This window comes from Centroberyx gerrardi, chromosome 3, assembly GCF_048128805.1.
Source record: "Centroberyx gerrardi isolate f3 chromosome 3, fCenGer3.hap1.cur.20231027, whole genome shotgun sequence".
NCBI classification, from domain to species: domain Eukaryota; kingdom Metazoa; phylum Chordata; class Actinopteri; order Beryciformes; family Berycidae; genus Centroberyx; species Centroberyx gerrardi.
This window is the reverse complement of record NC_135999.1, coordinates 35,050,828-35,071,439: the sequence shown is the minus strand read 5'-3', so window position 1 is coordinate 35,071,439 and position 20,612 is coordinate 35,050,828. Positions and strand designations below refer to the sequence as shown.

The window sequence follows — 20,612 nt, the reverse complement described above, 5'->3', positions numbered from 1 at the left end:
CGTACAGTGCAGTTACAAACCACTTCCTGTGTTGCCAGTAGGTGGCGCTATGACCAGAAGTGAATATTGGCCTGTAGATGTGCTCAGGCCGGGACACTTATCAAACATGTGAAATTTGGGACAGATTTGACCACGTACAGCCGAGTTACAAAGCACTTCCTGTTTTGCCAGTAGGTGGCGCTATGACCATAAGTGAATATTGGCCTTTAGATGTGTTCAGGCCGAGACACTTAGCAAACGTGAAGTTTGTGGCAGATTTGACCATGTACAGTTGAGTTACATAGCACTTCCTGTTTCGTGGCGAAACATGGAAATTCGACGCCTCGCCACGCCCACGCCGTTGGACGAAAACTCAAGTTTATACTAACTTTTAATCGTCAAGGTCTGTTATATACGCTGACCAAGTTTGAGGTGGATCCGATTAACCTCCTAGGAGGAGTTCGGTAAAATATGACCCCTGTAAATGGCCAAAAATGCACAAAAATGCCACAATACATTCAAAATGGCTGACTTCCTGTTGGGTTTATGTCACGGGACCTATTGACCTTTTGTTTAAGTCTGGGCATGATACATGTGCCTACAAGATTTCGTACATGTTGGTGAAACGTACCGCGAGGGGTATTTTTTTAAAATTTTGTAGGGGGCGCTATTGAGCCTTTTTGCCACACCATGCGCAAGAGCCATAAAATATCTACTTTTCACCACTTCTGAGGCATGTGCAAAGTTTCGCAACTATCCGAGCACCTTTAGCCCCTGAAAAATGCGATTCATTCGGCCTAAGAATAATAATAATAATTCCTTGCATTACAATAGGGCTTCGCACCGGTCGGTGCTCGGGCCCTAACAAGGACTGCAAGCAGTCATGGACGGGGCTGGCCAGATGTAGCATTAAGAGGAAAAAGAGAGTTACAGCAAACAGCGCATTTATTCAGCATCACCCAGGACTTCAACTCAAAACCTTTGACACCAAGGGCAAGTCATGAGCTTACTGAGCCATCTGCTGGTGGTTTGAAGAGAGGGTTGAAGAGAGGCGTCACACTATAACTGAGGCAACCAGCAGGGTGCATGATAAGATCTGTCCATCCATATTAAGGCAGATTTCAAACTAGTGTCATGTATTTCGTTTTCAAGATAAGATTCTGAGAATTTGCGTACTTTATCTAGACAACATAGAGATGTCTTTAATTTATTTATACAAGTATGGAATGCTCCATGAGCGAAAAACTGATGTTTAAAGATGCTCTATTTTCCATTGACTACAATGGTTTCCATAAGGGCAGAATTCAAATCATTTTAAAAAATTCAGTTTTTCAGATAGAAGTCTGACATTTTGTACATTTCATCTACCAAGACAGGAACATATTTTCTATTTTTTACATGAAGATTGGACATCGAGTAAGCAGCAATTTACCGTGGCTGTGTACAGTACCATTTACAGTCAGACGTTTTGATGAGCTGTGGGCTCAATTTTTGATTAAATGAAAAACCCAACGATAATTTTATTTGGGCAGGTCTAATGATGCTCTGTAGTGATTTTCATGTAATTTGTGCAAAGTATGTGGGACTAGTTAGATTTAATTACTTTTACAGTTTTTAATAAAAACAGAGTGGTGGACTTCATAATTTAGTTTACTTCATAGGTACCAGTGTATGAAAGTTTTGTCTTGTTTGGGCCGATAACCTCAGAAAATTACAGAGCTGTAACATGTATTGTTGATTTTTTATGATTTTTTAAACTTTTAAACTTTAGACCGCTGCTGTAGCGCCACCATCTGGAGTATTTGCCGGCAGGGGCTGGCCCCTAAATATGCATAAAGTACGGCTGCACTATTTTCACAAAAATTATAATTGCCGATTAACTCCCTTGATATTGTGATTTTTAAAAAAAAAAAAAAAATTTCTGGCTGGAACCTTCCTTGCAGTTACTGTGGTGCTGCTGGTTATGGCCATACAAGCAGCACTTTGTACCAGAATTGTATTTTTTCCTAACTTAACATCAGGCCAAGACGGCAGGACTGCTGATGATCACATTCACCGATGTAAAAGCAAAAAGCAAAAGCTAACAATATAATTTATTTTTATTATGGACTGATGAAAATACATCAGGTGAACAGTTTAAAATACATTTGAACAAAGAAGAAACACAAAAAAAAGGTATTGTTATAAAAATAAACTTTGTAGAAACTGCACAGCCTAGCAAGCAAACCTTGCATTCATAAACCAGGCAGGCAAATATAGACAGCTGAAGCCGTGCGCGTCATCTACCAAGGCTACTGTGTGTCTTCCCTTACACAAAGTTGGGGCATTAACTCACAAGTCAGCAAAGTTTTGTGCATTCAAAGAAGCTGATGCTATGCCCACAAGTATAATAAAATAACAATAGTTGATAAGCAACCCAGGTTCTATAAGGCGGAGTGCGCAATTTTTGAAAGAAAACATTTAATATATTCAGTGGTGTTGGAGAACGAACTTGGCAGTCCGAGGGAGAAACGCTTATTACTCTCTCATCATTTATTGCATGAGCTCAAAACTTTGATAGATGATAAATTACACATCTTCATGAAAAGTCATGGAATGGTCACAGCCATCCCACAGACCACTGTGGTGGCTCTTGATTTCATGTGATGCTAATAATAGCGAATGATTTCTAAGCATGGCTGATTTTAAAAGTTACATCTCCCTCCTGGGAGATGTAACTGTAACTACTGTCTAACTCTGACTAATGCACACTAACCACCAGGTAACTTCTGCAAGTTCTATTGACGGTACTCGCATTCGTCTTGCAATATCCGACAGCTACCCTGTTCTTTCAGCACCGTATGTTAAAGTCGTACGGTAACTTCAACTACAGCAACTACTGCACACCGAACTAGGCACCGTAGGACTGGATAGCATCTGTACTCGTCTGTGTATTTATTTCCATACCAACAAGCAGAGCAATTCAAAGTGAGTCCTACTTCTGTTTTGCAGGGTTTTTCCTACATTTTCCTACATCTTGGGCGAGTGTCTAAGTGTAAGAGTAAATGTAATTTTGAGTCGCCTAACACATTTTTTTACAAGTGAATTTAAATCGGCTCAGAAATGTATTTAAGAGGGATGCAAGAGTGGATTGTGATGCAATAGGCCCTTTTCACGTCATCATAGTAACAGCTAAACCGGTGCATTACAACTTCCTGTGGCAGGTTTCTTTTTGCGACTTATTGACAAACTGATCCAACAAAAACAGCAAAATTGTAATGGTTACTAGCACTAGATACATAATAACATAGTAACAAATTAAAAATTTTCGCCAGGTTGTGGAGTGATTTTAAAAGAAAATATGATTTTGTCCATGTCTGGAATGTGTCCATGTCTGCTTGAAATTGTGTGGATAATGGCTATCATCTTTCATGGAATCAATGTAAGAGATCCCAGCCACTTATAAACATCCATGTTGGGAACAAATTAAGTCATGAATTAATACTTATGTGTCAGTTCTGGTCTCTTAGCCATGGAAATATGAATACAACTGGATTTTAAAAGCTAAAGCCTGCCATAACTAGGACAGTGTTGTGTTAGCCTATGCTGAAAACTGGTGTCTATAAAAGCATAAAATTGGAATAGAAGAGGTTTGGGTGTTAAATTGGCTGTGATAACTGCACGCATTTGCGCCACCATTTTTTTGTGTTCTGTGTGAATGTTGGGTTAGGCAGGATAAACTTGAATATATACATTTCCTTACACATGTGCTCCCAACAACATTTCTGCAATCAGAGAAGATAAAACAATTTTTTCCTCAATCCGAGCTGGTGTTCCATAACCTACATTCTTCCGATGTCACATTCCGTTCCAGGAAAATTATTCAGAGAGCACTGAAACTGGGGGTGTAGCTGAAAAATCATGTACAATTTTTTCAAATGGATAACATGCCGCAAGACAACATTTTTTATGATGAAACCAGAGGCACCCCTCTCCCCTCCTCTAAAATGATCTGTTCCTATCTCTTTAATATATTGCTGTCAAATCAGTGGTGGATATGCAGTCAAATGCTAGCAAAAAAAACAACAACAACCAAAAAAACAACCAAAAAAACAAACAAACAGTTAAAATCAGTTACAGTTAGTTATCAGTATTCCCAATGATCTGCCTGAGTGCATACACTTTTTGACAAAATCTTAAAGAGTTATTTTCTGGTAGACTTGTATGTGATGTTTCAAAATCAACAGAAGGGGAGAAAATAAATCTGCTGATTGACAGCAGCTCATTACGGCTATAGAGTATAGTGCTAACAATATATTTAGTGAGAATCCTACATGTAGCAGCTTTGATAATAATAATAATAATAATAATAATAATAGTGATAGTAATAATAATAATTAATAATAACAGTTAAGAAAGTAAATTATTTGAAAAGAAAATATTACCTTCATTTTCTTGGCTTCAGCCCGGCTCTTATAGCAGAACTCAACCAGCGCCACCATCATAGCCAGACCCAGGCCTCCAACCAGGATGTAGAAGACTCCAGCTACGTTACTGAGAGACAGAGCACTGGTCTTCTCCTGGTCCACACACACACACACACACACACACACACACACACACACACACAGAAAGCCAGCCACCCACAGAGAGCAGTGTCAGTGGGGTGTTAAGGTGTAATAGCAAGACTCAACCTCTAACACACACTACCAGTGTAACCATGTCCTGTATCCAGTGTTTAAATAAAAATATGTGTAAATTAGTGTGAAAAAACTGTGCGCATGCATGTGTGTGAATGTGTGTGTGTGTGACTTCACTGGCTGATCATGGTCAAAAAGTTAGAAGATAACTTAATTTCATCCAATGAGACTTTCAAGTATTCCCTACAAATAATAAGCTTCCACTCTTGTCAATTATTAATCTCAGACTCATACTGGAGCCACAGCCTTCTAATTTACCAGACTAACCTTACTGTGTGTGGGACAATGACAGTGTTACAAACTACAGACAAACAGTCTAACCTTGCCTGGTGGACAGACAGAATGGTTTTGACAGGGTTTCAGCTCCACAGACAGACAAATATCAGTACCCATACTACTATGGCTATGGTACAGTATCAGTGCTACAGTATCCATATTGGTCCTGTTATGTTTAGTAATCTCAGAATCCCTTGGTTTTCTGTTGGAATACTGAGCAGGTTTGGATTTGTTTGTACAGTACTATTGTGACCACTGGCCTGAAGAGCTAACGGGAGGAGCAGAATCTGCCACAACACAAAACCCATTCAGCACTGTCGTATGCATTCAATCTGCTATAAATTTGAGGAGCTTAATGAGCAGAGATAGGCGGTGTGCACCACCCTCTCTGACACAACCATCACAAAGCTGAATGATGCCAGAACTATGGAACTCACAGATGACAACTGGCAGACTATTGAAGACATGCTGCCTGTGCTCCAGTCTCTGAAGAGTGCTATCACAGCAGCACTATGCAGCGAGACCCATGGGTGCATAAGCTTGGAGCATCCTGTGACAAACAGCCTGTTGAGCAGGCACCTGATACCCAGCCCTAGAGAGTCATGGAAGGTTTCCGATTTCAAGGAGGCTATGATGACCTCACTGAGTTTGTCTCAAACACTTCAGCCAATTCCAGTAACTGCTGAATAGCTGTGCTGTATATTAAATAAATAGGCCTAATTAAAAACTAGGCTTATATTAGCCCACTGCATGGTTGCTGGCAAAATTAGAATAGCCCATACATTGAATAATTAATTTAAAAAAAGTTGATCACACTTTAAAATAACCGTCTTTAATGGTGAATTTATCATTCTTAACATTAGTTTGTTATTAATTGGTAACTATTGAATATTGCATTTGTTAGGATTCTGCTTCTTTTTCTCCTGTTAAAAGTATCTGGAGCTCAGAAACCATAAGACCCACAGCAACCAATCAACCAGATGTTGGCGCTATAAAAAGCCATTTTACATTTTGGCCAATAACGTCTGTGTCGTTTGACTTAGAAACAAAATTGGTTTTTCCACAGATTCCTTGGATCAAAAATCAGGTGTACATAGTGTAGTCCGCCTGCATTTTATGAAAAACTGTTTTTGTGCTACTTCTAGGATAAACAGTAGAACACAACTCAAAAATCCAATAATTCTCCCTTTGATTAATAGAACGAAGTCTATCCCCTTTTGTTATAGGGTGGTTAAGGGTGGAGGAATCACAACCATGATACTCCTTGAAATGTCTAGCCATTGCATGTAAGTCATTACCTGTGTCTTCTGATGCCATGAGATCACTCTGTGAAAAAAGTGTGAAAAGAGTGAAAAAAACCCCCCAAAATGTTATCAATTATTTAATGCAAATCAAGTCTTCCTCCATTGTATTCAGCTTCCACATTCCAAACCTCACGAGATCCGATTTCAAGGAGGCTATGATGACCTCACTGAGTTTGTCTCAAACACTTCAGCCAATTCCAGTAACCAATAGCTGTGCTGTATATTAAATAAATAGGCCTAATTAAAAACTAGGCTTGTATTAGCCCACTGCATGGTTGCTGGCAAAATTAGAATAGCCCATACATTGAATAATTAATTTAGGGAGGAGTCGCACGCTGTCGCACACACAAACCTAGCTGAGGTTTGAAATGCAGAAGCTGAATACAATGGAGGAAAACTTGATTTACATTAAATACCTAATTAAATTTTGCTTTCTTCCACTCACAGAGCCATGGCATGGCATCAGAAGACTTGGATTATGCTGCACGAGCTGTATGGAGAACATTTATGGACTCTTTTGCCCTTTTTGAGGCCTAAAGGGCCACTTCCCATTTACTGCAATTGTTTGGAAGAAAGCTTGTCCGGCAGTGAGCCTGGTGAACTCCTGGTATTTTGTATGAAGAAAAAACACTCATCTGAGTTTTTACTGGCAAGAGGATAAGTAGATAATGATATTCCGCTAAGTCTTAACACCTGAGCTTATCATGGGCGTGAATTCACAAGAAGCATAAAATGAACTCACCAGTGCTGTTCTACTACACTGGTGAGTTATTGGACTCAAGTCCAATTAAAGCTGCAAGCAGTGATGATCGGGCCCTCGCACTTTGCGCACGTTGGGGTGTGCCGCAGCCGCGGCGGCGTTACTGGACACTGACCGGTTGATGCGGCTCTGAATTTTCAGTATAAAACATGTCATTTCCTTTTGCCAGTAGGTGGCGCTATGACTATGATTTAAAATCGGCTTGTAGATGTCTTCAGGGCAGGACTGTCATCAATCGTGTGAAGTTTGGGGCAGATTTGACCATGTACAGTGGAGTTACAAACCACTTCCTGTTTTGCCAGTAGGTGGCGCTATGACTATAACTGAATATTGCCATGTCGATGTCTTGAGGCCATGACACTTATCAAACATGTGAAGTTTGGGGCAGATTTGACCATGTACAGTCGAGTTACATAGCCATGGGCGGAAATTACGGGGGGGACAGGGGGGTCCGGACCCCCCCTTCCTGGGAAAAACAGAGAGTTGTCCCCCTCAATATATCATTGTAAACATAACTATATAATTTTAAATAATATAATAATATGCATTGAAAGCACTTGTGCTAATTATAGACACAAAAAAATGCGTTTTTAAGTTTCGAAAGATTGCCCCCCCCCCCCCCCCCTTCTCATATGCCTCACAGTGGTTTGGTCCACTGCCTACCTGCCTTTTGTTCGCTCCATTACCTCGCGGTTGAATCTTGTGCGTCAGCGTGTTGGTACGGAGCAGCCGCGTCTCCTAATGCATGTGTGTGTATGGAGGCAGGAGGTCTGTCCACAATTAAAATCCTCATAACTCACTGAATTTTCGACCGATTTTCAAGCGGTTTGGTTTGTTACAAATGCCAGACATGTATTTATGATACAGGATACTTGGTTAAATTAAAATGCGGGTTTTCATACCAAAATTATCTTTTGTAGATGGTAACAGTAATATTTCTATAATGTAATAGGCTATTTAAGATTAACTTACCCTACGTAATTAGGTTCTAAGTATATTCTTTTTTTCTTACTGCATGTAAAATGGCTGCCACTATGTAATTTTGTTTATAATTTTGGAAATAAATGAAAACTTAATTCTTAAAAAAGACCCTGAAGTAAGTTTCTGGCAGGCTTCATAGCGTTCTGGACTTTTACACATTGACAGCAAAACATTAGAGATCTGCTTTTTCGGGAAAACTAAATCTAATTAGGCATATATTAGCTTTAGTTCAGTTAATAGGTGTTGCATCTCACCTACTACTGTAAATAACCTGCATGCTGTGTGTGTGTGTGTGTGGGGTGTGTGTGTGTGTGTGTGTCTATTTGTCAGCCAGCCAGGTCAGTTAAAATGGCAGAGAAAAGAAAAACAGACATCCGATCATTTTTCAGTGCACCGAAACGCCAAGTAGAAAGACCCCAGTAATATCAAAGGCAATTTGATAAAATCTTCATAAGAAAGGAATGAAGTGCTTATGGAAATGTTTCATAATGGACCTCTATATACATTTAATACAACAGTACTTTTGGCGGCACCTTTGGTGTCCCCTTCAGGAATTGCTCTTGAGAAATTTTTCTGTTTATTGTCCCCCCCAACAGTGAAATGAAATATCCGCCCTTGTACATAGCACTTCCTGTTTCGTGGCGAAACATGGAAATTCGACGCCTCGCCATGCGGTTGGACGAAAACTCAAGCTTATATTAACTTTTAATCGTCAAGGTCTGTTATATACGCTGAGCAAGTTTGAGGTGGATCCGATTAACCTCCTAGGAGGAGTTTGTTAAAGTATGACCCCTGTAAATGGCCAAAAATGCCCAATAAATGCAAAATGGCTGACTTCCTGTTGGGTTTAGGTCATGGCACCCATTGACCTTTTTTTTAAGTCTGGACATGATACATGTGCCTGGCAAATTTCGTACATGTAGGTGAAACGTAGCGCGACGGGTATTTATTTGAAATTTTGTAGGGGGCGCTATTGAGCCATTTTGCCACACCCATGTGCAAGAGCCATAAAATATAAAATTTTTCAGCACTTGTGAGGCATGTGCAAAGTTTCGCAACTATCCGAGCACCTTTAGCCCCTTAAAAATGCGATTCATTGGAGGGAAATATAATAATAATTCCTTGCATTTCAATAGGGCTTCGCACCGGTCGGTGCTCAGGCCCTAATAACAGATCCTTCTCAATGGCAATGGTACCCAGTGCTGAGAGTCGACCCTGTCCTGTTGTATTCCTTGAATACGTCTTTATTTGTTTAAGAGCTGAGAAGGTCCTCTCAACAGACGTTGGAATTGTTACAGCTAAACAGGTGAGTGCGTAAAGTTCAGAAAAGACAGGCGGTCAACAGGACTTTTCCTTGGAAGCCGGGCATGGCATACACAATGGTGAGTTCGGTTCTCAGCCACGGCAGGTTGAAAAGGGACCCGTGGCTGTGCGTAAAGTTCTGGAAGGCCTCATCTGGAAATATTTCCTGGAATGTTTGGAAACGTTGCGCGTCAAGGAGAGAAAGGAATGCAAGTTTCTTGTGGTCTTTAAATCTGTTCCTTATCTGCCAGAGAATATTGTCCAAAAAGTTAAAGTTTTAAAATGACACTGTGTAATATTTGGTATTTTGCCTGAATGTCCTCTTGCGCATGAGCTCTCCTCACACTTGGTGCACTCACAGTGGACTCATGTCACCAAATCGCTGTCTTTCCCTCTCACCGCAAAACTCATTGATTCTGGCTAAGCAGAATTGGATATCCAGGGCTATAAGATTTAGATTTTCATGAAGCATCTTTATTATTATTATTATCATAATAATATATATATTTTTAAATGGTTCAGATCAAACGGTGCAAATGTCAGGCATGCTCATATCAAGCATAAAACATTCATAAAATCCACCACAAACTGGAAATTGTTGAAATTCCATAACAAAAACAGCTCATAAATGCAATTAAGCTGTGCAAACTCTAAAGTTATTTGGGAAATCATAGGCCTTTGAAGGCACAAATATTTGCAGCCATCTTGAATGAAAGACCATTCTGAATTAATAATGTGAACCGCACTGGCCTGGCTATTTTTTTTTACATAGTTAAAGACGTGTGAACTACTTTGAGCAGGAGAAAGGCATCATTTCTGACAGTCTATGTAGAGGAGAGGCTATATAAGATCAAAAAATATTTATTGTAAGGAAATGTCAAAGACAAAAATGAAAGTTGAAGCACCAATTCTTTATTAAACAAGCACAGATCCTGTACAGGCCCACGGCGTGTGTTCATTTCAATTCAATGTAATGCACTGAAGCATTGTGACATGGTTATCGGTTAAATTACCCCATTCCACTAACATTACTTAAATACCACAAGGTAATAACGTTACCTACAGTTTGTAGGGGAGCAGAAGACATGTTATCAAGTTACTGTTTACAAATCTCGTTCTACACAGGCGAGTTTGGAGCAAATTGTGTAATTTTAAGTTTCACTTTAGTTTTTACACCGAGAGACTCAGCTGAAGAAAGTTTAGTGCCATCCAATCTTTAATTACAGCAAGACATTCATGCAGAGTGAACAAATTAAATTGTTGAAGGAATAGTTCACCCAAAATTGAAAATTTAGTCATTATCTACTCACCCCCATGCCAGTAGAAAATCGGGTAAAGTTTGTTAGTCCATACAACAGTCCCGGAGCTTCCCAGCTGAAGTGTGTTGCGGCGGTCTCCAAAACAACTGAAGTTGCTGGAGACCTGTCTTCACAGTTCAAAAAATAACGGAAAATAACCATAAAATGGCTCCATGCAGCTCTTCCAGCATAATCCAAGTCTCTTGAAGCCAAAAGATCCCAAAGTGAGTTGAAAAGACCGACATTTACACCATTATTTAGCTGAAATCGCTACTCTAGCTGTTGTTTTCAAAATACATCACGTTTGCGCGCACCCCGGCCTCGATAGATAAGACTAGCTCGACTTACCAGAAACAAGATGTCCGGTTTGGCTGTTTAGCCTTCAAAATAAAAGCGCAAGATTGTAAATAGGTAGAAATACTGTTTTAAACCAATTACTTTGTATTTAATCGTCCAATTCAATAAGTGAGCACCCATATTAATGTTTGATGTCATAATAATAAATTGAATTGGACAATTAAACGGACGCTGCTCTCTCTCTAGTATAGAGTGAACCTTGCTCGACCAAGGTTTGTAGCAATGTGTGTTTCTAAAATTTTGCTCTGTGTGAGCTTATATTTATGGAAACCATGAAAGGCAAGGTGAAGAAAAAAAAGTGGCCAATAGTAGTGGCCAACTCGTGGCCAAATTATTTTTTAGTCGATTCACAGGGCTAGTTTTGCCTGTGAATCGATTAAAAAAATAGCTAATTATTCGCACCGTTTGCTGTGATTAATCGCGATTAATCGCTTTTTTTTCTTAAGACTGAAGCTTGTAATCGTACATATTTAAACATAGAATGACCAAATAAATCACTAAATCACCAAGTTAATGTAGAATCAGCACAAAAGTACACTTTAAATCAAATACTATTGTTTAATGGCAGACTCTCCCCTGTGAACTACAGATCAGTCATTTCCATCAAAATTCAGCTTAAAAGGCATATTTCTGTATATGCAACTTTTATATAACTGAAATAATAACAAAAGCTACATGTTCAAGTACCAGCTGAAACTTTCCACCCACAACTCCATCCTTGTCCTTCTCCATCATTAGTCAGGATGGCTTGGCAAGTCAGCCACTGCAGGAAGTAAACAAAACTGAGCAAAAAAATCCACAAGCGCAGATCCTGTACAGGCCCATGGCATCCTCTAGAGGCCTATTGACAGGCCCATGGAGAGTGTGTTCAATTCTATTCAATTTGATGCAATGCATTGAAGCACTGCCGCACGGTTATCAGTTACATTAACTAATTCCACTAACATTACTTAAATACCACAAGGTAATGTCACCTACCGTTAAAGTTTGTGGGGCAGCAGAAGACTTGCTATCAGGTTACCGTTTAGAAAATTCTGTTACTAACACGTGCGAGTTTGGAGCAAATTAAGGAATTGTAAGTTTCACTTTCGTTTTCACAACAGGAGGCTGTCGGATTGAGTGAAAACTGGTCTGCTGGTCTGTGCATCGCCAAATTACAAACATAATGTGATGTGCACATCAGGCGCTTTCGAGATCGATTTAGATCCATTTCTATACATTGACCAACTTTTTATTTTGCCTGTGTATGGGAAACAATGCATCTCTCAGACAAAGACGCCCTCTGCCCTCGTCTGCACTGTGGGGGAAAAAAACGAAGCTGTGTCAATTGAGTTAATTTTTTTAACACGTTAAACATTTCAAATGAATCTCAAAAATGTACGCGTTAATTTTCACAGCCCTACATAAAACCAATTGCAGCCATTGTTCTCTCTTTTCTTTCCTGCCGGCTTCATAGAAGCCTGCAGAGAAACACGCAGACCGGCCCAAGGCCTGGACTGTCCTGTCTGCTCCAAAATGGAGTGAATACATGCAGCCTATCCTCTCTTCCCTGCAGAGCAATTGCAGATGTGAAAGGAAATGCCCCTGCTAAGAAAGCAGAGCGACCAGAACCAGAGGCCTACACCAGAAGCTTATCCTCTCTTCCCTTGAGAACAAGTTGCAGATGTGAATGGGAACTCCCTGCGTAATGGCAGATGGCGTGCTGAGGAGCAAACAAAACTCTCTCTTTCCCTCCACATGCAACTGAACAATTCTTTTTGCCCTGGGAAAACCAGAGTTTGAAACCACAAGCTTTGAACCGCGTGCAACGCAACAAACCAAGCAACTCCAAGTAAGGTTGCAACAGCTGCAACCATATCTACAGTGCTGGAAAATACAGCCAAATACCAAAAAGTTACAATATTAAGTAGAGACTTAAAATACACAAACTTTGGGGTTGCGTGATCTGACTTCATGATCTCACAATACTGAATAACTATCATTCTCAGATTCCACTGAGTTTGGCACAACCAGATTCAAAACCTCCACCATCTCTTAGTTTGTCTTGGTGCCAAAACCCAGAACAAAGGACAAACACACACCTACCTGGCTATGCACCCAGCATGCTCACACATAGCCCATAGCCAAAGACATACACATGCATACACACACACACATACCTTCACCCATGTTCACGCATACACATTTTAAAACTCTTATTCAATCAACTGTGTGCTGATTGTAAAAGGTTCTTCTGTCTGGATTACATAACACATGAATGAACCAACCTTTGCTGTTAAAGACCTCTCCTTATCCTTCAACCCTTAGTGAAATGATCAGTATTATGAATTTAGTGTTAACTAAAGGTGTAATGTTGTAGTTTAATTAAGATTAACTATTAATATTGCAATTTCACTAATAATTATCCAATTATTAGTTGAGATCCCAAATTGATAGTTAACTTTATGAGACTGATATGAGACAGATTTTTAGATATTGTAGGAATCACTTGTGCCACCTTATATTATTATAATAATTCTTCATAATCACTGCCCCTGTGTGTGAAGATATTACTATATATTCCTTACATTAATATTCCCTACATTGGAGGACATCCCCTACACCTGTGTAACTTTACAGTATGAATAGACACTAATTTATGTTAGACAGACAGACTAAACTTAATGAGTGTTAAATAAACAGACAGAGACTAACTTAACTGAATGTTAGACAGAACACTATACACAATATAGAACAGTATATGTGGGCCTAACTGTACTAGACAGACAGACAGACAGACAGACTGTATTTTGATGTGGTTTTAAGTTAATCTTAGTTAACCTTTGTTGTCATACCACCACTTGTTTTTCATCTTATCTAGCTTAGACTTACTGTGTTAGAGTTCTAGACAGAAAATTTAAACGTCATACTCTCCTGTATCTACTGTACTAAACTTACTGTGTATGTTAAACATGTAGACAGTGTGTTTTTAACATGGTTTTATCTCCATAGAACTAACCTTACTGTGTACGTTAAACGTGTAGACAGACAGTGTGTTTTTAACGGGGTTTTATCTCCATACACATATAGAACTAACCTTACTGGTGGAGTCCTTGAAGCCACACTCTCCTTTATCGTACCACCACTTGTTTTTCATCTTGTCTAGGGTTCCTTGCTCATTCAGTTTCAATACCGCAAGGTTTACTGGCACTCTTCAATGGGAATAACATAAATAACATCATTATCAATGTTATCTTATGTTATTAGTGGGGCAGCGGTTCTCAAACTCTGGTCTGGCAACCAAGGCAGGGCCCATGACCGACTTGAAGATTGAGCCCAGGGGTTTTAATTGACAATTAACACTTTTTGAACTGTATCTTCCAAAAATGACACTAGCTTTGCTGATATGATTAGAAGGGGACAATTCCTAAAACTTGGCTTGATAATGATCAATCACTTTACTTTCAGTGACCATGCCAAAATGTGTACTTAGTGGATTTTGGGGGATACAATTTTGGAATAACTGGAATTTTATAAAATTTTGTGCATCTATGACAATGAAATGTTTCAGTCTTTCTATTTCTGCTCAAAGGTTAAAAGCCTTTAATATGTTTAAGTGTAGAGATTAGAGGGAAGTACAAAGTTACAACCCCCAGGAGGGTTATGTAATGTTACTAAAGACCATTTTATTTTATTGCTGTAAAAAAAAAAAAAAAAAAAAAAATGAAGGTCCTGGTGTCCTTGTACCATGTGGGTCAGTATGTTCTCTGAAACTGTCTCTAATGTTTTTTGAGTATGTGGATTGGGTTAAGCACGATGTGGGTTACGGTTAAGCTAAGGGCTAGGGCTATGCACATTAGGTTTAGGGCCACTCTAATGGGTTGGCAGGAATATTAGGGCTCTTCTATTTGGCTCCTGAGACAGAGAATGAGAGGCACTGCAGTGAAAAGCCTTTCTGCTTTGTCTACACCAGTTGCCCGCCAGGCTAGAGCCATAGATAGACAGAGTTTGGCCAGGTTGTACAAACTCTTTCCATCAATAGCTCTCCTCCTGGCCAGGAGGGAGCGATAAGCGCTGCTGCGGCCGTCTGGTCTGAGGTCACCTGACCCTAGCCCTGCCCTTGGAACCTGCGTGAACACTGACCTCAACCAGATGGGCTGCAGCGCATCGCTGGAGGAAGTAGCACAGACAGCAGCACCACCTATCGGTCAGGTATTAAATACTTAATAAGTGATTTATTAATTAACTGTTTATCAACAAATTCTAACATTAATCAAGAGTTAATTATGAATATTTATTGTTATATAATCTGTTCATGTGGGTAAGAGTGTAACTCTCTTACCCTGCGCCTGATTTTGTGTTTGCTTACAGCGCTGTGACTGTGCTGCTTCCTCTGATTTCTTATTCCTGATACCCAGTGTTACCTACATTACCTCACTGTCTGTGTGTGTGTGCTTTAGTGTGTGTGTGTGTGTGTGTGTGTGTGTGTGTATGTATTAACCTTGCTCTCCCCTCCTCCGCTGCCGCACTCTCCCTTGTCATACCACCACTTGTTTTTCAGTTTGTCCAGCAGCCCCTGCTCGTTCAACTTTAACACCGCCAGGTTCACCGCGTTTCTATATGAACACAGTGGCTGTTAGCGGTTAGCTTGTTACCATTAGCTCACAGATCCCCCTTGTAGCCAAAGTCAATCTGGTGGATGGCTCCTAGTGGTTTGCATGTTGGCATAAAGTCGTAACATTGGGAAATAAACACAGAAAGGAGACAGCTGGAATACTCTTAGCAGCAAGCTTATTAGTATTAGCTTTTTAGCATTAGCTCTAATGCTTCCTAGCATTAGCTATAATGCTTGTTAGGAGCCAAACTCAACCTGCTGGATAACACTAGCAGGTATTATGTAAACAAAATCTCTTAGCTGGTGTCACCACATGTTTCTTAATGGAACCACACAAACAGTTCACTGGTCCCCATCACAGTCAAACTCAATTTGCCTGGGTGGCTGCCAGCAGTAATCATGTTAGCATTAGCTCTTAGTCAGGTTCACTGATTTTATTTAGGGACCACATGTAGATAAACACAAGGGCTTTTAGCTTGTCAGTATTTGCTCAGTGGTCCCCCTCACATCCTAACTTCACCTGCTGGATGGTTCTGGCTAGTGGCTTGCATGATACCATTAGCTTTTGTAACAATCAATCAGCATCATGGCAAATGATGGGATGATTTGGTCCAGGTCAGAAATAACTGGAATTATCCTTTAAACAGTGGGAGGTGACAGGTTCACACGCATACTTTGGTGAGGCAGTTGAATGGCTCATAGCAGTTAACTTGGTAGCATTAACTCTAAAAATCCCCATACAGCCCAAGTAAACCTGAGGGATGGATGCTGGCATTAGAATGTAGGGTAATTAACTTTAGGTTAAAATAAAATAGTATTAGTATTATTTATTTTAGTTATTATATCAGTCAGAAATTAATTTGATTAGCAAATAGCACTAGCCATTCACTGCTATTACTGTGAGAAACATCACGGTAATTAATCAATATTTAAGGAGCAACCTATTAGCCATTCAGTCACTCACATCAGTAAATCAGAATCTTTACAGCTTATATGAAAATAAGCACGAGTTGTGAGCACGCTGTGATCGTAATTAGCTATTAGCACACTGTAACCTGGATTACTGATTAGCACACTGCTATTGACTATTAGCAACAGCATCAATATCTCAGCACGACCTTAATGGATAATTCAGTTTATTTTCATCCTGGGGCTTATTTTCCTAGTTTTTGCCATCATTACGATTGATTGTGTTGAAAATTTCATCGCTTACTTCACTGTAGAGCTTCATGCATCCAGGTCGCTAGCAGCTGTCCAATACACACACACACAGGGCCAATGGTAATCTCCAACAGTTGAATCCAAAAACCGATTAAGACACGTCCTTTCCACACAATAACATTCACACTGCAATGGGACCTGCCTACTTGCACTGTCCAATTATCCATTGCCTGAAACTTGTGTATATTGCGGTATTAGATATGTTATTTTAACTAGCATGAGCTCATTGGCAAGTAGACCATTGATGCTGCGTTCATTGGATGTTCTGTATACGAACTGCCGATTGTGAAAAAACATCATGTCAACCTCTTGGTAATAATAAGTAGGGTGACCAAACGTCCCGATTTGTGCGGGACAGTCCCGCATTTTGACATATTGTCCCGCGTCCTGCAACCAGATGGAAATGTCTCGCATTTTAAATAAACTGAAGCTTGAAAATTAAAATCTATGAATTTATATTATTATAATATTGTCATTTATCACCATTTATGTTGCAAAGAGAGTCGGCGCAGCAGTGTTTCCCCTCCTCCTGCTGTCAGGTCAGAAGTAGGACAGTGAGTTGCTATGGTTATGGCGACGCGCTCTCTCTGCCGCTCTGAAACTGTCGCACACTTCGAACAGTTCCAGAGAGAGAGAGAGTGAGAGAGCGAGAGAGAGAGACATCTACTAACCACTAATCACTGAAAAAATCCTTACATTTACATTAATTCACCCCTTAATTAAGGCAAAATTCTATTAAAATTAATTAAGGGAGTTATTAATGGAGGAGAGCCCATCAAAACCGCCTTAAACACCCCTTAATTTACTTACTTTCTAATTTGATGTAAAATTCAGGGACACAGGAACTTTACATTAATAACTCATTAATAACCTGTAAACCCTTAAAAAAAACCTTAATTACCAGTGTCTCTGTGAATTAACCCATGAATAAATCCCTTATAAACCCATGATACTAACCTTACTTTTTTAAAGCTATGATATTTTTAATGTATAATTAATGTTTATGTAATGAGAAATTAAGGACATTTCAGGGATAAAATTAAGGGGTTTGGTTTGGTAGTGGAGAGAGAGATTGAGAGAGAGAGAGAGAGAGAGAGAGAGAGGGGAAAATGAATAAATGTTATTTTGAATGTTTTATTACAATATAGCACAACATTTGATGTCGTCTTGCCATTCAAACAGTGAGTTTTTTTAGGCCTGGTATTGAATCTAATTCAGTGAAGTTGTAAAATTCTTCCATTATTGTCAGACTAAGATAAAGAATATAACGCGTCTGTCCTGCAATTTGGTCATTTGGATTTGGTCACCCTAATAATAAGGAGGATATGTGGGAATTTTTGTTAGGCTCTGATATCTCCCATCTGGAAATGTGCTGCAAGCAGTGAAAAAATAGCAGCAAATTCACTGTTGGTGGTCCAGGGTATGAAAAATCACAATTATCAGTTATATTCACTAATACAATCAACCACACTCACACTAATACAACCAACCACACTCATAAGCGAGAAATATCTGCTGTACTTCGTTTATGGTTGATTTTAAATTAATAAATGCAAATTATTTTGGATGTGGGCATTCCAACACGCAAAGAATGCTTTCAAACTGAAGCAACAAAATCCTGTTTTTTTGCTTCTTCTGACATGACTTGATTGTGTGAGCAATGCTAAAAAAGTTTCAAACGGACTATTATAACTAAAATATAGTGATAATTGTTCAATTGCACCTATTTTAAGATATGTGGAACTGCAGTGTTATTGGGTTGAAAGAGTTTTAATCGCTTTTTGGATTCAACTTTTGGAGATTACTGTTGGCCCCGTGTTGGACCACAGCGCTCCTGCCGACCTGGAGGTATGAATACTCTACAATGAAGTAAGTGACGAAATTTTCAACACAATCAATCATCATGATGGCAAAAACTAAGAAAATACGGCCCAGGTTGAAAATAACTGTAATTATCCTTTAAGGAGAGCTATGCTAGGGGTTAAGATAAGATATCACTTTATTAATCCCCTTGGGGAAATTCGGGGAAATTATGAAGTGCAACATTACAGGGCTGTATACAGTGGGCAGTTAGTTCAGATTTAATAAAGGGGATGGTGGGCTGTTAAATCATATTTTTTCCAAACATTTTCACTAATATCTGTAGTTAACATTGGTTGCCTGTGGGCAGATTTTAATATTTGACTGAAAACGTTTAAGGCACAATGGGGTCTGTCCTGCAGCTACCTATTGGACTTTTTAACCCCTTATGAGCCGGAGCTTAGCCTGAGGTCTGGTTTCCAGTATCATCTTTTAAATCACGTACAGGACACTTGTACAGGAAAGCCTTTTTATAATGTCCATTTTAATGTCCTGTTCTATCCCTGTTGTCTCCCTTTTTATTTTTATTCTCATTTGTAATGGTTTTTTTTATCTACTCTTTTATTGTTTTGATACAATTATCTTATTTGCTTGTAACATTTGATTGGAAAAGTGCTGTATAAATAATGTTATTCTTCTTCTTCTTCTTCTTATTATTATTATTATTATTATTATCAAGGGTGTAAAAATGTAACCATTTGTCCTTAACATACATCAGCTTTAACATTGTGGCTGGGGTCAAGGGGTGTAAAGGAGGATCATTTAGACTCTGGGTCCTAGTTTGACAGACGACATTTACTCAGATTGGGTCCCACATGACCAGAGTACCCCTGTATTTTAATGAGACTACATCTACTAGTTTTGTGCAACATGACCAGAGTACTAGTATGTTTTAATGGGCTTGGCTTCCAGGTGCAGACTATCCAGCTGAAGAAGTTGAAGAGCCCTTGACGTAAAGTTAAGAATATTATGGCAGAGGGGAATAGGGGTGAAATAGTATTCAATGATGTGTGGTATTTAGTGCCTTATTTAAATAAAACAAGCTTATCAAATACGAGCTTAATGTATTATGTAGTGCTTAATGTAAGATGAAGCTTATTGGCACATCTAATGTACTCTAACTATATTATATGGTGTCAATGTGTGACCATGAACCAGGCCTGGGCTCAGTTCATTTCATATTTGACTGATTGAATTGCAAGTAGCACCTGCAATTTACTAATGATCGTGTAATCATTCCCATTTATTTCTTCATAGGTTGGATATGCCAATTTTCACATGCCAAAAGGTTTTGACCCTTTGAATTTCCTGGGTATATTGAACTGAATCCAGCTCTGATATTATTGACATTATAAAATCAAGCATACAGTCTACTTGTAACAGTACCAACTTAATGTCATGAAACAGATCATGCTAGGAGCAGAGACATGGGAAAAGTGGAAAATTAAATGTTATTTGATGGATGCTTTTATCCAAAGCCCATTACATTACTGAATATTAGCATGTGTGAATTCAATGAATAATTCAACCAAAATTGAAACAGTTTCAGATCAGAGTATTCCTAGCAAATAGTGGGAAGTGAAGAAATGATTTTTGTTTCGTCAAGGCTCTTCCTGTTTGTGTCTCTGGTTCTACCATGTTTTAGTACAACCATAGCAGTCATACATCAGTTAGGTTTGACTGTGAATATAACAAATACAATTACCACAACTGTGATTAAATATACTATGCTTTTGCAGTTGAAAGGTAACTTTCAGAGACAGACAGGTAGAGTGACAGAGAAGTAGAGAGGGAGAGAGAAAGGCAGGACAGACAGACAGAGACAGACAGCCATCAGGCTAGTTTGCTGAAAAACAGAACACAACAGTGAGAGACAAAAACTGAATGATCAGCATGCAAGCGCACATGTTCTCTTTCTCTCTCTCTCTCTCTCTCTCTCTCTCTCTGGATCATCATCTGCATTTTGATATAAACAAGAAGTGAGTGTGATCTAGACAGGAG

At 39.2% G+C, this 20,612-nt stretch overlaps 1 protein-coding gene across 4 annotated transcripts in view; it reads right to left on the bottom strand.

Annotated features, from left to right (window-relative positions):
* The window catches only part of LOC139917980 (glutamate receptor 2-like), a 129,998-nt gene that overhangs the window by 4,279 nt on the left and 105,107 nt on the right, over positions 1-20,612 (bottom strand). For 2 of the 4 annotated variants that reach the window (XM_078282750.1, XM_078282749.1), the window contains exons 17-18: positions 15,417-15,531; positions 4,404-4,538 (exon numbers count right to left, since the gene is read on the bottom strand). In XM_078282750.1, coding sequence (XP_078138876.1) covers positions 4,404-4,538; positions 15,417-15,531 — 250 coding nt within the window. Of the gene's footprint in view, positions 1-507; positions 546-4,403; positions 4,539-14,012; positions 14,128-15,416; positions 15,532-20,612 lie in introns of all 4 variants that reach the window. The other 2 variants (XM_078282751.1, XM_078282752.1) reach the window with 2 other exon arrangements.